The sequence below is a fragment of the Alnus glutinosa genome, chromosome 3, assembly GCF_958979055.1.
Source record: "Alnus glutinosa chromosome 3, dhAlnGlut1.1, whole genome shotgun sequence".
In the NCBI taxonomy this organism is placed as follows: Eukaryota; Viridiplantae; Streptophyta; class Magnoliopsida; order Fagales; family Betulaceae; genus Alnus; species Alnus glutinosa.
This window is the reverse complement of record NC_084888.1, coordinates 20,600,743-20,619,280: the sequence shown is the minus strand read 5'-3', so window position 1 is coordinate 20,619,280 and position 18,538 is coordinate 20,600,743. Positions and strand designations below refer to the sequence as shown.

General features: G+C 41.8%; 1 protein-coding gene across 1 annotated transcript in view; it reads left to right on the top strand.

Annotated features, from left to right (window-relative positions):
* Positions 1-1,098: 1,098 nt before the first annotated feature.
* LOC133862496 (uncharacterized) overlaps positions 1,099-18,538 on the top strand; it is a 68,028-nt gene continuing 50,588 nt past the window's right edge. Inside the window, exons 1-5 of the mRNA XM_062298336.1 lie at positions 1,099-1,288; positions 1,369-1,589; positions 7,040-7,169; positions 7,281-7,383; positions 17,960-18,083. Coding sequence (XP_062154320.1) covers positions 1,434-1,589; positions 7,040-7,169; positions 7,281-7,383; positions 17,960-18,083 — 513 coding nt within the window. The 5' untranslated portion in view covers positions 1,099-1,288; positions 1,369-1,433. The remainder of the gene's footprint in view (positions 1,289-1,368; positions 1,590-7,039; positions 7,170-7,280; positions 7,384-17,959; positions 18,084-18,538) is intronic.

The window sequence follows — 18,538 nt, the reverse complement described above, 5'->3', positions numbered from 1 at the left end:
AGTAAGACTCTATTTGTAAAAATTTAAGTACATGTAACAATTTTCATATGTTTTGATTATGAGTAGTGGCAAGAGGGCTAAATGAAGAGATTTTAAAAATGGAAAAATACAAATAAGAACATAATCAAGGCATATCAATTTTACAAACAAAAGTCTCCAATGGGTAGCTTAATCGGTTGGGGACCACGCCTCATGAAGCGGAGGTCACTAGTTTGAATCCCATCTCCCCCCTCTTGTGTGGAAAAAAAATTTACAAACAAAACAATATAATATGAAACCCAAATAACCATAATATATTATAATGCAAGGACAACCTAATCTCACAATTAAAATCACTTGGCAAAGAGGTGACCTTAACTATTCTCATTACTATTGCCAAACTAGATATCTCATACCAACATAAAAAGATAAATTATCCTTCAATTATCAAATCCTAACCGTTTTGTTTTGTTTTGTTTTATCCTTTTTAGAGCATTCATAGTAGCCTCATCAAAATAGTTTTTTAGCTATTTTAGTGAGCCAATTTGATGAAAACATTAAAAAACCACTCCCAGCAGCCTCATCATTTTAACCAAAAAGTTTTGATGAGTGAAATTACTCACCAATTCTGATGAGTAATATTCACTTATCAACTCACTCACTAAATTTTGTTTCACCTTTCTCTCTCACATGATCAACACACTTTTTTCTTTTTTTCTCTCATTTTTTTCTCCTATCTCCCATCTCTCTCACACGATAATGTCCTTATTTCATGAATATGAAGGATTCTTTGTAAAAATATTAAATAGAGAAATAATAAAAAAATTTGAAAAAATATTATTCAAATGGAATAGTGAATATTGACTAGTTAAAATGGTGAGGCTGCTGGGAGAATTTTAATAAAGTAGTTCACCAGAATAGAAAGAATTAATTTTTAATTATTTTGGTGAGTAAAATTTAGTGATACTACTAGGAATGCTCTTACGTCGCCTTTTACGAGAGAAGAAAAAGGGTTCCAACTTGCCTCCTGTCTCTGGAACATAATTAATAATACCGAGCCGGGCCTAATAATAATAATATAAAAAATAAAATAAAAAAGAAGTAAAAAAATTTCCCCCAATCGTCCCCTGTGTCTGTACCCCCAACCCCCCCGTCTCTTCCCCGCTCCCCGAACTCACTGGCTTGTTCGCATTACCAAACCCTAGCAAACATAACCACAGAACAACCCCTTGCTACGACTACGAGGGAAGCGGAGCATAGAGGAGAAAGTAAACCCTAAACATCAACAACAACAAAAAACCCTAATTTTGTAAGTATGTTCTTTTGGCAATTCTGGCAGTTACTGTGAGAGACTTTAGTTCTTGCTCTTGAAAATGGATGCAATTTTAGAAGCTGAGGGACATTGATGCGATAAAAGTCTAGTAATGGTGGCCAGAACGACGTGAGAAGGAGAGATGAGTCGGTTGTCGTTCAGGCCTCGTCCGCTCGACATTCACAAGAAGCTTCCGATCGTCAAGAGCGTCAAGGACTTCGAAGATGACGACGCCCCCACCACCTCCTCCACCCGTAATTCTCATCTGTTCCGTCTCGCCTCCGATGTCGACAACGACGTAAGATGCCTACCCTTCTCTTTTTCTTTTCTGTTAATTATGATTGGTTTCATTGAGGCATTTTATCAAAAAGTTTGCACGCGTGACATTTAGTAAGAATTGTGTATTTTAGCTGGTTAGTCACTGTGATTACCTGTGTCATGTGTTTTGTTAAGATGCCCTCCGGTCAACATTGTCATGGTTATTCGAAGCATTTCTTTTTCTTAGTTGGTAAGTTAGGTCTGCAACTGATGGGTCGTGGACCTCACCCTCTGTCATATTCTTAACGAGGGAGAAGGTGCAAACTTGAGCTAGAGCTCATTGGCGTGATGGCTATTTGAAACAAAAACTTGATGAATGTTTCACTTCAAGTGTTGTTTCCTGAGTAATTTGTAATTTGCTTTGTTCTAGATATTTAAAACTACAACATGGACAAGAATAAGATTGTGCGTATTTTGAAAACCCAGTTGTTTATCTGTGATACTTTGAGATTTATTATCATGGGGTTGTGGTTTTATGACAAGAGAGTAAATAATTCAAGAAGTTCCTAGTACATGCTCGCTAGAGCCTTTTTGCATGTATGGCTGAATGGTTAAAGCACCCAACCTATACCAACCTAATAAAGAGGCAAATTCATAGGTTTAATTATGTGAATTGTGGCTCCGGAGCAAGAGCACTGCCTTAATATGGCAGATTGGTCAACTTTTATGGGAACATTATTATGTTTCCAATGAGTTATAAAAAAAAACATTATTATGTTTCTAATGTATGCATATAAAATGTAGTCCTCACGTGATGGGATGGTTGGGCATTTTGTGTCAATAAGGCTCATGGAATCTTCTACTCTGGACGTCTTGTCAAGATGAATCTCTTAACCTTCCAGTATCGTTTAATCTAAGGGTCATTGGTCTAACATTATTGTATTTCGTGTATGACAATAGCTCTTTTTTACCTTACTTTAAGGAACATTAATACAATCAATGCAAAAATTCCCTCTCTCTCTCTCTCTCTCTCTCGCTTTTTTTTTTTTTTTTCCAATGGTTAGGAGAGAATTTAGGTGGGGGCAAATGGTAGACAATGATTTGGAAAGTTGGCAATAAAATAGCATAGAAAGTTGACTCATATATCTCATGAAAGTGAATTAAAGAAGATAAAAGAGAAAATGGAGGATAATAAGGTGTAAGTTTCTCTCAAGTTATCAATTATCAGTATTCTACCCAAATCTAGTATCAAAAAGGAGATATGGGGAACTCGAGATGGTTTTTTCGTTGAATCCAAGTCTTTCGAGTTCATAGTAGAGGGATATGTTTTATAGATCTTTGGAAGAAGTAGGGTAATTCTACGTTCAATCTTCTTGGGCAAAGTTTGTGCGTCCTGGCTTTGGCGACTATGGAGGCTCTGTCTCAAGCAAAGGAGATGAAGGATTTTGTGAATCCCCCAGGGTTGGAAACAAAGTCTTCATCGCCCAGTGCTGCTCTCACAATCATGGTCGTTTCTTGTCTCTTGCGAAGTATGGAAGTGGTTGTTGGAGAAGATTTATTATCATACTAGAAGGAAGAGATGGTAAGGGCACGAGAGGTTTCGCTCTCGAGTTTCGAAGGATTTTAGAACTTTTCCAGTCGTTTAACGACGCTAGGTACAAAACAAAATCATTGAGGAATCTCAAGGTGGTGTCCAATCGACAAGTATGGGTGTTAGTCTATTGGCAGGGGTGTTGAAAACTCCGGCTGAGGACCATTGGTAAACAGTCGTACGTAGAGGCGTTGGTAGGGTCGGGGCAAATTTTGACAAATACCACAACGCATAGGGGTACTTATGGTATTTCTGATGCTATAGTGTAATGCCCCCAACTCGCTAAGGTTAAGGTTTGTTAACCTAGAAGCCTCAAAGACGCAAAGGTCATAAATGGAACAGAGCTCTTACGAACATATGAAATGTATGAGTTTAAAAGCCTTTATTAAACAGAAATGCGGAAATGTAAAGGTCTAAACATGGCATAAAATTATCTGAAATTTTTTCTTTCTTATACCCTTAGGCATGTTTTGAATCTAATATGCATGCTCTTAATATTTCGTTCAAAGTTTTGATTGTCCTTTCTAAAAGGACATGATGGAGTCTAGGTTGTAATGGATCTTTTCGCCTTTAGTGGTGCCTTATCTTTGTATATATCTTGTGTATTAGTGTTGCACCCCTCTGCGCTTTTCAATAAAATGATTATTTATCCAAAAAAAAAAGAAGAGTAGGGAAACCATTGATCATCTTTTGCTCAATTGTGATGTAACCAAAAACTTGTGGGAATTGATTTTCTGTCTATTTGGGATAGAGTAGGTCATGCCCCAACAAGTGGTGGAGCTGTTGGCTTGTTGGAGATGTCAGTTTGGAAGCCCCTGCAATGTAGAAGCCTTTTGACCTAGCTTTCGGGTCAGTTGGAGATCTGGGTCTGGCTCTTTTCACGTGTGTTGGAGAAGGAGTGCCATTAGCTTTGACCTCTATGACTTTTGCCCGCGGTGGGCCTGCTTCGGGTTTGACGATGTCCTCTGCACCAGTTATGGATCCTCGCTGTGGGTTCGACAGTGTCCTCTGTGGTGGACCTGGATCTCGTTATGTGTTCAGATCTTGGCGTTGGTGGGCCTGTGCCGGCTACCTTTGCTTCGGTGAGGCCTGTTGGTGGGGATCCTCCTTTGCCGTCTTCGTCTGAGGCCAGCTTCGAGTTGCTGGAGTTGGGTGCTGTCTGGAAGTCCGCCAGAGCTGGTCAGCATGACCAGTTTGCCTTGCCAGAGTTGGCTCCATCTCCGGCTCTAGTTGGGTTTGGTCTAGCAATCCTGGATGTTCCCGATGACTGCTCTTCAGGTGTGGATGCGTTAGGTGAAAGGCTGCGTTATTCTCTCCCTGTGATGTCGGAGTCTGGAGCGCCTATTTATTCGTTGGATTCCAAGTCGATGCTTAGATACTCCCAGAAGCATAAGGTTGGTAGATTGGATGAGCGTCTGCTTGCAGAGGCTTTCAGTGCTTCATGGCTCCTTCTATGCCTTTTTTGGGGGTTGCTGCCAAGCCCTTGTTAGCACCAGCGAGGGATGGGGTAGTGTCTACTCCTGCGCCTTTTCGAGATGAGGTCTATCAGCCTCTTCTTCGGTGTGACTTCCCTCTCCCAAGTGGCAAGATCCTTCCTTCGTTAGAAGTGGGTGGGTCTCCTCTCTCGTTGGTCTAGCCTGTGCTTGGGTGCACTCTTCTATTGCCATTCTCAAGGGTGGGTGAATTTTCAAGGGGAGGTGGTTTTGAAGAGATTGGTGGTCCTCCCGGGGCAGCGATTGATCTTAGCTTCTGTTTTCAAACTTTGGGGGTCTCCCACGAGGGGATTGTGAAGGGCTTTTTAGACTTTATGGCTCAAATTGATGCGGAGCAGCGTCGAGAGGCTTTAGTCTCCACTTCTAAGTTAAAAGGGAGTTGTGAAGTAAAGAACTTAGAGTGCACGATTAATTATGATGTTAGGGGTTTTGGTTCTAGCCGGGGTAAGGCAAGAGGGCCTCTAATGTGATGTATTAGTCTCTGGGTTTTGTGGGCTGGTTTTGTTGGGATGTTTGGGTTTCCTTATGTTTTTGGATTTTGCGGGTGTTTTTCCTCTCTTCCCTCTTTTTTTCTGTTTTGGTATCCTATTTGTATACTTCTTGTATGTTTAGGGGCGCCTTTACGCTTTTTATAAACTTATTTGCTTACTTACAAAAAAAAAATGTGGTGTATTTGGAGAGAATTCAATGCTCGGATTTTTAAAGATTGTGAGAGGATGGTGATAGAATTAATAGCCATTATGTTCAAATCTCTTTATGTTTGGATGGCTACTTACAATTGTTCTCGATTTTCTAATTTCTTAGAATTTCTAGATATATGTTATTTTTCTTTCTCTTAATTGGATGTTTCTCTTGCATGCTCCCGTGTATTTGGGTTGTGTCCCTCTATGTTTCTTTATGAGGTTGAATTACTTATAAAAAAAAGGGTGTAAATTCTCATTAGTTACTTTAGTATTTCATTGTATTTTATCATATCTTTTCAAACATAAATGGACTAAATGCATAATCCCATAGGGGTTTTGCTATGTAGTTTACCTCTCCGATTAAACTGGAAACCCAAAAAATTTCCAAATCTTGAGCAATATGCTCTAATTGTATTACCACTGGAAATATCTGTTTTGTGAATTTGTACAAGTGGCTGAGCCATCTTGAGGCAAGGGGGGATGTGGCCACCTCAATACTTTGGATCATCTCTATTTGTGTAAGAATTTATGCTATATACTCACAAATCATTGAGGCTAAAGTTCATGGCACCCCCAAATTTCACACAAAAATACTGTTTGCTTTGTAACTTGTTATACCGCATGATCATTCCAATTCTTCATCCACAAACATTACGTGACAACTGGGTAATACTGCCAAACAATGCTGGAGACACAACTTTGTTTTAAAGAAAAATGATACTCCTAGTCTAATATATCTATGAAAGTTTTTTTTTTTTTTTGATAAGTATATCTATGAAAGTTTAATATTCATACCATCACATTTATCCGTTTATGTATGCATTTACGAATGTAACGGCTTCACTATTCATATGGCATTGCTCTTGCTATGAGAGATAACCAAAACCGCTTTCATTGTCTATTTTCTCCCTCTCTTCCTCTCTTTGCTTTTGTTAGGAAGGTTAACATTTCGCCCATTGGTCTTTTCAAAGGATGCTTGAGGTGGTTATTGTACCATATAATCAATGGAGATTCATTGGGGGAAAAACTTAAAGTAAAAGCATTCGTCCAAATATGTGCAAATTGAGTTCTGTTACTTTTTTCTCTTGTTTTATTTTTCTATGTTTATTCGTAAAAGCAGATTTGTTTGTTTCCATATATTAATTATATTTAAAATAGAAGGATTGGACCATGTCTTGCATTAGCTAATTTTTGTTTCAATGCAATTATTTCTCTCTCTCTCCTCTCTCTCTCTCCCCCCCCCCCCCCCCCGGCACCTATCCTTTTTTCAAGCAATTGTTTCAATGCAATTTCTCTCTCCCCTCCCTCCCCCTTTTCACCTATCTTTGTCATAGTTGACTAGTTAAAGTTGGAAAATTTCCAAACTTTGTCAATCTCTATACATATTCATCTTAGAGTTAAATCTAGATACTTGTCCATCATCTATCGAGTTGTCAATATTATTTTGTATTATCAATCAATTTTAGAATCTTCTTCATACTGATACCATGTACAATAAGATTTTATTGAGTAAGAAGAAAAAAAAATGGTTCTATACGTTCTGCCTAAAACAAATTTCTAGCTCCACCATTGTTAGATATTGTTCCTAAAGTTATATTACAACGTCAAATACGTTTATCTTTTACAATAGTATGAATATTGGTCAACTTGAACAGGTGGTGGTGTTTATGAGAGATGTTCTGTTACTATTGTTTAAATTAATTTTAAAGATGTATTTTATTAGGTACATCAAATCCCTACCAAGAAAGTGGCTGCTGAGATACCTACTCCTCAGTACGTCGTTGTGGATACATATGAAAGAGACTATTCCCGCACTTTTGCTCAACCAACATCTTATTTACGTGGAAGAGGAGGTTTGTGGGCAAGATAGATTCTTTATTGATATTATGCTAGTATCAATGTTCTTTTGAGTTGTATATCATTATTGTAGCAGCATGCTTAAATTTTTGTTCATTTATTTTCAGCTCGAGCTGAGCTTGGAGAGTTTGTGGAGTATGACCTAGACAATGAGGATGAGGATTGGCTTCAAGACTTCAACAAAGAAAGGAGGATCCTTACAAATGAAAAGTAATCATACCAAACATTATTGTTGTATTAATCTGCCTGGTTCTATCCTTCGTTTGGTAATGGTTGGTTTCATTTTAATGTTGTCATTTCCATTAATATCTTTTTAGTGGCTCAATGGAATTATACTATAAAAACTATAAGTTTTACCCCATTTTTAATTTGGATATGGTGATTCGTGGGAAACAGATATTGAAAAAATGGAATGCTGAATCATTCTGGAAGGGCACTATTCATACAAATTTTCTCAATCTTTCACGTTCAGAGTATCTAATTTGTTCATGAAATGTCAATTCCCTTTTTTATTTGTCAAAATTTGGTGTTGAGTTCGTATGAAAAACTAACGGAATTTATCATGTGTAAAAAGTCTCATATCAACTGTAAATGTTGCCACACAGCGTCTCACTAGGGTTCCGTTCTCTAGAGGACGGCTTTGGAGAGGTGTTTCTTCGTGGAGGCGAAAACTTTCCTCTTCTCGGTGGGGGAAGGCAAGTCTGTGCTGAGAATGGAGGAGAGAAGGAAAGGCTTCTTAGGGGTTGTGCTACTGGGTTTGCAGTGTATTGCTTGGGTTGTTGCAGCGGTGAATGAGGTTTTGCGGTCTCAGGGGGTCAAGGATTTTGTCAAATCCTTCCAGGAAGATTCGAAGGCTTGGATTGTTTGGAAAGGTTGTAATATGGATGGTCGCTTCTTGGAGTTGGTGGTCTATGCAGTGGGTGGCTGGAGAGGGTTCATCTTGTTCCCGGAGGGACGAGGAGGGCGGGGCTGGAACAAAGTGGTTGATGAGTTGTGCGAAGTGATGGTTTTTTTTGGAAACCACGTTTGGGTCTTCTCCCGTTGGTGTGTTGTATTCGGTGGAGAAGGAGGATGTGAAGGAGGTTTTGGGTTTGAAGCTCTCCTCCCTAAGCTCGGGTGGGGCTTGGCCCTTTGTGGGTGGTGCTCTACCGTCGTTCGCAGAGGTAGTGAGGTTAGAGGGCCCTATCAAGTTATCGGTTTCGCTGGTTGAGAGGCGTGACCTTGATCTTCTGACGGTGAGACCAGTAGCCTCCAAGGAGGTGAGATTGGCCCTGGATTGCTTTGTGATGGAGAAGGAACCACTGGGTAAGGACTTGCTATTGAAACTGCAGGGCAAGGAACATCCAACATTTTTTCTCTATGCCCAAGGCACACCAGGATTAGCGAGGAAGATTATGCCTCGTTTGAATTTGCGTATGTGGAGGAACCTTCTAATGAGGATGATGGGTCGGGTCGTTGGGTTGTTGATGGGTTGTTCGTTTGCTTTTGGGTTGGGTCTAAAACCCACTTTCAATTTTAAAGGTTACCGTCTCGGCCGGGTTATGACGAAGCCCAAGTCTAAGAAGCGGACTGAGGTTGCGGGTCAAGGCTAAAGCGGGTTTTGAGGTTTTTTTTTTTGTTTTCTCTCCCTCTCTCTCTACAGTATTTTTCTTATAAAAAAAGAAGTTCTCTTTGGGTTTTGGGTCTACATCGAGTACAGGTGATGACGACAGTTGACATGGGTGGCGGGTTGTCTGCTTCGACCAATTCTGAGATGTCTAAAAGTGCTGAAGGTACTCTTGCGAGGCCATTGTCCTTTCCTCCTGAAGGCGCCGGCTCTTGTTTGAACACGTCGTTGGCCGCTGATCTCTCTTTGCTTGTTTTCGAGGGATGTGCAAAGCGGGTGGTAGAAGTTGCGCATTCTCTTCTATTGCCGACAAGGGCTGGGCCAGATTCTTCTGTTTCGGAGTCTTCTATGTACGCCTCCTCTCCCGTGCAAGCCTCTGTTTTTCCAGGTATGTCGATGCTTGCGATCTCTAGTCTTGTTTCGGCTTTTTTTTGGGTCCCCTTCTGCGATAACCTCCTCTGCCTCAGCTCTGCCTCCAAAAGCAGTGAGTGTCCCATTTGGTTGCTCAGATTTGGATTCTAAGGGGTTTTCTCGAACACTCGACTTCTTTGAAGTTGGGTCAGATTCCTTCGGCGTCTCTTCTTTGGGGGCGGCTGCATTGGGAGAAAGGCTCCGCTTTTCCCTTCCAGTATTGTCGGATGTGGGGCTCCCATCTACCCGTCTGAGTCCAAATCGGTGTTGAGATATTACCGGAGATCGAAGGTAGGCAGAGGTGCTCAAATGGGTGCTTCTTTGTTTGACAAGGCTGTGACAGCTCTCAGTGCTCCGACGACGCCATCTTTACGTGCTTCTTCTTATGCCTCGGGCAAGACCGTGGTCCAGTCCTCGCCGAAGCCAGGTGGGGGAGTGGTCAATAAGTCTCCTTCGTCTAGTTTTCTTCGGTGAGGCTTCTTTCTCTCGAGTGTTCCCTCCCTTTTGGGTGGTTGCGCTTCTCCAATCGTTGAAAAGGGTGTGAATTTCAGGTCGGACGGCTTGATCCAATCTCAGAAGTGGCCGGTAGGTTTTGTCCTGTATGGGGAGATTGTTTTTTTTGATAAGTAATAATAGTTTTATTGAAAGCGTAAGGCGCCCCTACGTACACTAGAAGTATACAATAGGAAACACCTAACTAGAAAGCGAAAAAGAAGCAAGAAATTCAGCAAAGCTGATTGATAATGGGTACAAATAAGCCATCGACCAGACATATAAGGTATGGAGAAACAACTCTAACACCTCCTCTAGGGAGCTCTCTAAATTCTCAAAACACCTAAGGTTTCGTTCTCTCCAAATACACCAAAAAAGGCAAATAGGCACCATCTTCCAAGAAGTAGCGCTCCCAGATCTCCCAGACTTCCACCAACAAGCAACTAAGTCAAGCACACTCCTAGGCATGACCCAAGAAATACCAAAGCGAGAGAAAATGTTGTTCCATAGAGCTGAGGCCACATCACAATGCAGAAGAATATGGTCCACTGATTCCCCATCCCGCTTGCAAAGACAGCATCTATCAACAATAATTATGTGCCTCTTCTTGAGATTGTCCAAGGTAAGAATTCTGCCCAGAGCTGCAGACCAAGTGAAGAAAGCTGCCCTCGGAGGAGCCTGAGACCGCCACACACTTTTCCATGGGAACCGACTACCTCCAGAACACATCATAGAACCAAAATAAGACTTCACCCTGAACACACCTGTCTTGGACGAGACCCATATAGGACAATTTGCCCTCTCAAAATTCACCTTGGTAGAGTCCAGTACCTAGAAGAAAGAGGCAAAAACATCGACTTCCCAATCATGAGCCTCTCTAACAAAGCTCACGTTCCATTGAATGGACCCGCCCAAACTCTCCAAGTTATCAGCCACTGACGCATCCTTCACCCGAGCAATGCCAAAGAGATCAGGAAACACTTCTTTCAGAATCGTATCTCCACACCACAAGTCATGCCAAAATCTAATCCTACTCCCATCCCCCACCTCATATCTCAGGAATTTGGAAAAATTCTCCCAACCTTTCCTTATAAACTTCCACAACCCTACTCCAAACGCCCCAGCAACCTCTCGGGAGCACCACCCACCCCACAAACTCCCATACTTGGAATCCACCGCGACTCTCCACCAAGCATCTCTATCCATGCCAAAGCGCCATAACCATTTACCTAGCAATGCGCGGTTGAACATAACCAAATTTCGAATGCCAAGCCCCCCATTCGAAATTGGAGTACAAACCTTCTCCCAACTCACCAAATGGTATTTAAATTCTTCACCCATTCCACCCCAAAGAAAATCTCGTTGTAACTTCTCAATGCGCGATGCAACACTCACCGGAATAGGGAACAGAGACATATAGTACGTAGGTAAGTTAGAGAGCATACTCTTGATAAGGGTTACTCTCCCTCCCTTAGAGAGATATAACCTTTTCCAACTAGCCAACCGTTTTTCAACCTTCTCAATAACTCCATCCCAAATATGAGTAGACTTGTAAGAAGCCCCCAAAGGAAGACCCAAATACATTACTGGCAAATAAGCAACTTCACACTCCAAAATGTCAGCTAACCTTCCCACATCGGCGACATTCCCCACTGGAATAATACTGGATTTGGCCAAGTTAACCTTAAGACCCGAGACAGCCTCAAATAAGAGCAAGAGACATCGCAAAGACCGAAGCTTGGAGGAGCTAGCATCACAGAAAATCAATGTGTCATCAGCGAACAAAAGGTGGGAAAAAGAAGCATCGCCCACTCTGAAACCATCCAACACACCCCCACTCACCGCCGCAGTAATCATACGACTCAGCGCCTCCATAACAAACACAAACAAAAGGGGAGACAAAGGGTCTCCTTGCCTTAGGCCTCGAGAGCTACTGAAAAAGCCGTTAGGCGAGCCGTTAACTAGCACCGAAAACTTTGCAGAAGAAATGCAACGAGCTATCCACGAACACCATTTACCCCCAAAGCCGCATCTCCTCAACATATACAATAGAAAATCCCAATTAACGTGATCATAAGCTTTTTCTAAATCCATTTTGCAAACGACTCCCTGCTCCCTTGATTTAATACGACTATCAAGGCATTCATTCGCAATAAGGATTGGATCAAGAATCTGCTTCACTTTAATGAATGCACTCTGAGATTTGGAGATAACCTTGTCCATTACCGTCTTCAATCTGTTAGCCAAAACTTTAGCAATAATCTTATAGATACCTCCTACAAGGCTTAAGGGTCGAAAATCTTTGAGAGACAAAGCTCCTGGAGTCTTAGGAATAAGAGCAATAAACGAAGCATTCAGACTCTTCTCAAATACTTCTCTAGCATGAAACTCAGAAAAAACCTCCATAATGTCCAAGCGCAAAACCTTCCAACAAGCTTGGAAAAAAGCCATAGTGAAGCCATCCGGACCCGGCGCTTTGTCACCATTAAAAGCAAACACTACCTTTCTAACTTCCTCCTCCTCAAAGGCTCTCTCCAACCACCTTGCTTCTGACTCTAAAATAGCATCAAAGGAAAGATCATCCAACCGAGGCCTCCAACTGTGCTTCTCGGAGAAGAGATCTTGATAGAACTGAACCACATGCTCATCTATCTCTGCCGGATTAGAAGAAATGGAATCTCCAATCAATAAGGAATCAATGGAGTTGTACCTTCTGTTTGAATTGGCTATAGAATGGAAGAATCTTGTGCATTTATCTCCTTCTTTCAACCACGTCACCCTGGACTTTTGCCTCCAGCAGACCTCCTCCAACAGTGAGCATCTCTCCATCTCACTGACGATTTCCAGCTTCTTTTGAATTTCCCCCTCACCCAAAGCCCTACTACCTTCCACTGAATCAAACGCCTGAAGCTCCTCAAGAAGCTTTCTCTTGTTTCTCTCCACATTACCAAAGGCCTCTACATTCCAAGTCTTCAAATTAGATTTGAGGGCCTTTAGTTTACATGCAAACACAAAGCTAGGAGAGCCATGAAAAGAGTGTGAATCCCACCATTGTTTCACCAACCCCACAAAACCATCCATCTTGAGCCACATATTCTCAAACTTAAACGGCCTACTTCTTGAAGTAGAGTTAGCACAATCGAGGAGAATAGGAAAATGGTCAGAGTAAAGGCGGGGAAGCCTCTTCTGAGACGCCTCAGGAAATCTATCTTCCCAATCAAGAGAGACAAGAAAACGATCAATTCTGGACCAAACAGGAGGATCACAAGAAATCGACCACGTATAAGAACCTCCAACGAGCGAAAAATCCATAAGACCCTGCTCAGAGATAAAATCACAAAAGTCCCTCATGGCAGACACACTACCATCTCCAGGTCTTTCACTAGGGAACCTAGTAATGTTGAAATCTCCCCCTATACACCAAGGCAAGCTCCACCAACTCAGGATCCCAGCCAGCTCATCCCAAAGACCCCTCCGATCAATCCTGAAATTCGGACCATACACGCCCACAAAACCCCACTCAAAATGATCATCAACATTCCTAAAGGAAATTGCAAGTGTAAAAACCCCCACGCACACATCCACCTTTTCCACCACCCTCTTATCCCACAAGATAAGGATACCCCCTGAAGCCCCACTAGCATCCAAACAACACCAATCCACAACTACGCACAAAATTTCTAGAAGGATCCTTAACTTTTGTTTCTTGGAGGCAAATAATATCCACCTTCCAATCTCTGAGCAAATTGCAAATCCTTAAGCGTTTACTCCTATTATTCAGCCCCCTTACGTTCCAAGAGAGAATCTTCGGCTTCATGGCACTACTACTAGCCTCCTTGCCCTCCTTTTACCGCTAATCAAACCAGAACCTTTAGCATCATAGTTTATAGAGCTCTCCAAATTCTTAATCTCCCTCATACCCTTCGTGCGTCCTTTACCCATGCGACGCTCCTCTTTCCTCTCCTCTTCTATACAAGTCAGAAGGGCGATGAGGTTTGGATTGGGGAGGATGGAGACTCCCCTTACCCCTTGGGTGTCTGTCCTCCCAACATGCCATTGGATTGGGTGTCGGATGGTGTTGAGGATGAAGATCCTTCGCAATTTTGGATGCCATTGAAGAGGATTTCCATCGGGTTAAAAAGATTGCGCGTCTTAAGATCAAAGGGAGGAGAGAGGTGTTGAATTTGAAAAGCTCTATTAATTACGACGATGCAAGCGTGCCCTTTAGGCGAAGGAAATGAAAGGCTCAGGTGCTGTAGCGTTGAGTGCTCATTGTGGGTTTGTTTGGGTTTCTTTTTGTGGGCTGATTTGGTTGTTCCTATGTGATGCAAGTGTGCCCTCTAGGCGAAGGAAAGGAAATGCTCACGTGCTGTAGCTTTGAGTGCTCCTTGTGGGTTTCGGGTTTAAGGGCTTAGGTCTTTGTGGGCTGGTTTGGTTGTTCCTGTGTATACTCCCTATGTATTTAGGGGCGCCTTACGCTTTTTTAATAAAACCTTTCTTATAAAAGAAAAAAAGGGAAAGCGCTAGTTATATATGCACTGTTACTCCAGAAATGCTAGTAAGTTACAATTGGAGATCTTTAGAATCACTTATAAAACCTAATCTCATCTAGTAAGGAAACAAGGATGAAGTTGTTGGTGCTTGTGGGTTGTTTTTGTGTTACTTAGAATGAGAATGAGTTACTTGTAACAAAAATAGCCCTGAATATGAGGCCTATCAAGCTCTCTCTCTCTCTCTCTCTCTCTCTCTCTCTCTCTCTCTCTCTCTCTCTCTCTCTCTCTCTCTCTCTCTCTCTCTCTCTGTGCTAACGGAGGCGCGTGAGAGCGCGCTTCTTAGGGATTTCCTTTGGTCAGCCTTCCACGCTCGGGTTCGGTGCGGGGTTAGAGTTTTCGTGCATCAGGAAGCATTTTGGGTCGAGCAAGCTAGTCAGACTATGTATCCTGTGTCTGGGTGGTTCTCTTCTCTAGCGATTATGTAATTCTTTGTTGGGTAGGTCCTTTGTTTTTGGGTGTTTCTCGATGGAAAAGAGATTTCTTGTAGAATCGAAATCTTTTGCCCTCTCAGTGTTGGAGGGGGCTTCGGTGTTGAGGGTGGAGGAGAAGAGAAAAAGTTTCTTGGGTGCAGTCGTCCTGAGCCTCCATAGTTCCAATTGGCTTGCGACGATGATAGAATCTCTTTTGGGTTTCCCTGAAGATGAAGATTTCATTAAGTCCTACAGGGAAGGGTCTAAGGTCCTGATTATTCGTAAAGGGGGTAATAAAGACGGCCGGTTCTTAGAGGTGTCAACATATGGGTCTAGTGGTAGGAGAAGGTTTATTTTGATCCCTGAAGGGCGTGGAGGTTGGGATGGCATAAGTTTTCCGGCGAGTTGAGGAAGGTTTCAGATTTTCTCTCTGCGAAGGTGGGTTGTGGGAGGCTGTCCCCGGAAGCGCTCTTTCAGGGTGGTAAGGAGGAAAGGAAAAAGTCGAGTTCCCCCTTTGTCAATCTGGGCCTTTCGTTTACGGGCTGTGGTGAGCTCGGGTTCGTCTCCTGTAGTGAAGGCGACGACCAGTGTAGGTCGTGGGCTTCTCAGGCTGAGGATCCCTGTGGACGAGCCGGGCGCTATTGAACTCCTCCCGGTGGTGCGAAGCGGAGATTTCGTAGCTCTGAGATCGGCGGTGGACTGCTCTTTGTTGGAGTCTACTCCGGTTGGTCCGCTAGTCACGGGTCTTCTTCCTTGTCGATCGGGTAATCAGCAACCCATAGTCTGTCCCTTTGCTCGAGGTGTGGCAGGTTTAGTTTGTTTCAAGTGGAGAAAAATTTTGAATTTGAACTTGAACCGACGCACGTGGAGAAATATTTTTGTCAGTTTCAAGTTGGCTATGGGTCGGGTCTTTGGGAAGCATTTGGGTAACCTTGTTGTGTTCGGTCTGGGACTCAGGCCCAAAGGCCTTTTGTTGGGTCGACTTTTGCCGAAGCCTAAATACAAAGCCTCTCATCAAACGGACTGTTCTGAAAGCACCGGTCTGTCGGACGCCTGTAGGAGAAGCTTTCGACCGGAGACGTCGGCGGCAGAATTGGTTAAGCCATCTTCGTCGGCTGAACATGTCAAGCCTCCCTCTCCCTTCGAGTCTTCCCCCTTGTCGGTTTCAGATTTGATCCCTCCGGTGACTCGAAATGCTTTTTCGGTTCTGACGATTCTAGAGTCTTACTCTAGGATGGTTACGGGTCGGCTTACTGTTGGAGGTTTGGAGGCTGTTTTGTCGGAAATCACAAAATTTGCAGGTACGATGACATATGCTTCCCTTGGATGTTCTATTCGGCAGGAGCATAAGTCGCCGTCAGTCCCTGGGGATATTCCGGTTTTGGCCTATTCCGGGCGTGGGTCGACTGTTTTGGGTGAGAATTTCTCTTCGGCTGAGAAGTTGTCTCCAGAGAGGTCATCGGGCTCTCCTGGGTGTCTTCTTTAACTGGAGACCTCGTTGTCTCCTCTGCTGCCGGAGTCGTCATCGTCGGCAATCTCTGGGGTTATTTTGGGTTTGTCTTCTTCTGGAGTTGGGCCTAGCTGTCAGCATGTTGATCCAGATGGAGATGTGGGCTCGGGTTCGACGGAGATTCAGCCGGAGACTTTGTCGGAGATTTCTTTGGGGTCAGAATCTGGGGTGGATGAGAAGTTGACGTCAGAGTGGGAGTTAGATGTCTGGAAGAAGGCTGCTGGGATTTGGGAGATGTTGTCCCAGGAGTTTGCATAGACGGTGTCTGAGGAGCATGGCGAGAGGATCAGGGCTATTACGGATGAAATGATTAAGCGTCAGAAGACTAAGGGCAAAAAGGAGCTGCTGAATCTGCAAAGCTTCGTTAATTACGGCGATTCTCAAACTTCTTCTAGGCGTAGGAAATGCAAGACCCATGTGATGTAGGGTTGTATGCCTTGGGGGTTTTTGTGGTTTGTTTCTTGGGTCCTTGGGTTTACTTTTCCTGTTGTTTTGGTTGTTGGTTGGGTTTTCGGGTTAGCTTTGGTTCTCCTTTGTATACCACATGTGTACTTAGGGGCGCCTTACGCTTCTTTTCTCAATAAAACTTTAATTACTTATAAAAAAAAAAAGAAAAAAAAGTTGGCGTTGAGTTGATATAGTCTTTACATAGTTACCTAAAGGCACAATATTTTTTAGCTCCCTTCCAGAGATTCAGAAAAGCACTTTGTATAAACTGTTGATAAGGGTAGAGTGATCTGCTAATATTTTTTGATCTCGTTTCAAAGTTAAGTGTTGATCCTTGAAAATATATAACATTTGGGTCGTTTAAAAATAGGGATACATTTTACAAGATGCTTGGATCATTAATGTAAATGTTATATCTATTTTACTTTATTTTTATCGTTTTTTTATGAGAGCCGACTCAATTAAGAAGAAGATACAAAATCTACAATAGGACATAAATTAGCTAGAAACTAGTTTGTAGCTAATTCATACAAACCAATTTAATAAAGTGATGTGTCCTTTAGCACGTTAGAAGTACATGCTTTCTTATTAATGCTATTAAAAAAATATTTGAGAAACACATGCTATTAAAAAAATATGTGCTTCTCACATGGTAAATGACACTTGGCACTTTATTAGATTGGTTTGTATGAATTAGCTACAAACCAGTTTGTAGAATTTATGTCCTCTGCAATATTATAGGAATGTTCTTCCTCAAAAAGTGAAAAAAAGTGTGATCAATAAAATTTGATGAAAACCACCAAACAGTTATACAAAAGAACAATAAAGTAAGAAGGTTTCTCTTTCACCTCGAACTTTATTAAGGTTATATTTCCATTGTGCAAGAGAATACACCTCAATTTGGCTAAGCAATGCATCACCCAACGGACATAGGCAGCGCAGTGGAAAATCTCTCTTTAAGCATTTCTATGAACTGTAAATGACAACTCCTCTAGTCAAATTTACTTAAACTCACTACATGGATCACTTTTTACTAGCTAGTTGTTCATATCCAATTTCTGTGCTCCAATTTTTTTCTTTTCCAATGTGAAATTGTTGGATTGATCCTGTAAGCCAATCCCAACTCTTGGGTCTAGTAGCAATGTGGAATTCTACAGAATCTGCAGGAAAATAATGAATCTTGTGAAAATATTGAGATTACCAACATATATTGTTATTTTTTCATGATCGTTGAATATTCAAAAATTCTATTTAGAATTCATACAATTCTTTACAAAATTTAGTCATAACATAAGCATTGAGGTTTGCTTGTCCTTGTCCAAATAAAAATAAAAATGAGGTGTGCTTGTTAATGCAGGTTTGAATTTCTCCTTTTTAAGTTGGAAGTATTGGATCACAAGGCTCGAGAAAGAGCAGGAGTTATTACACCTACCCTTGGTTCCCCAATTCCTGTACTTCTACAACAAGATGTTGCTATTGAGGTGAAAATTTGTTTTGACTGTGGGTTCTCATCAATATCAATGCTAGTTGTCACTCTCTATTACTTCGTCTGTCAAATAGCTATTTGATACTCTGTTGTTGATTGATGAATACTAAATGGCAATCTCTAGTTAGGTCTTGCTAAATAAGACATTAGATTGTGTTATATGTATATTAACTATTACTTTATACGATATATTGACATATATTTATAGCTGTATAAATGTATAGAAAAGGTTTGCATTTCTCTGTTCCTAAAGAGACTGAAATTCAGCAAGAAAATAAACTTTGTGAGTAAGGTAGTCCTTAACCTCTTAGGCTTACAAAAGCAAGAATGAACTTGGTTTTGAAATCAGTATTTCATAACCCAAGATAATTGAAACCTATACACAAATCTTGCTCATAAGCTTAGGGGATAATGGAACACAAATCGAGCACCTTATTATAAATACTTTTC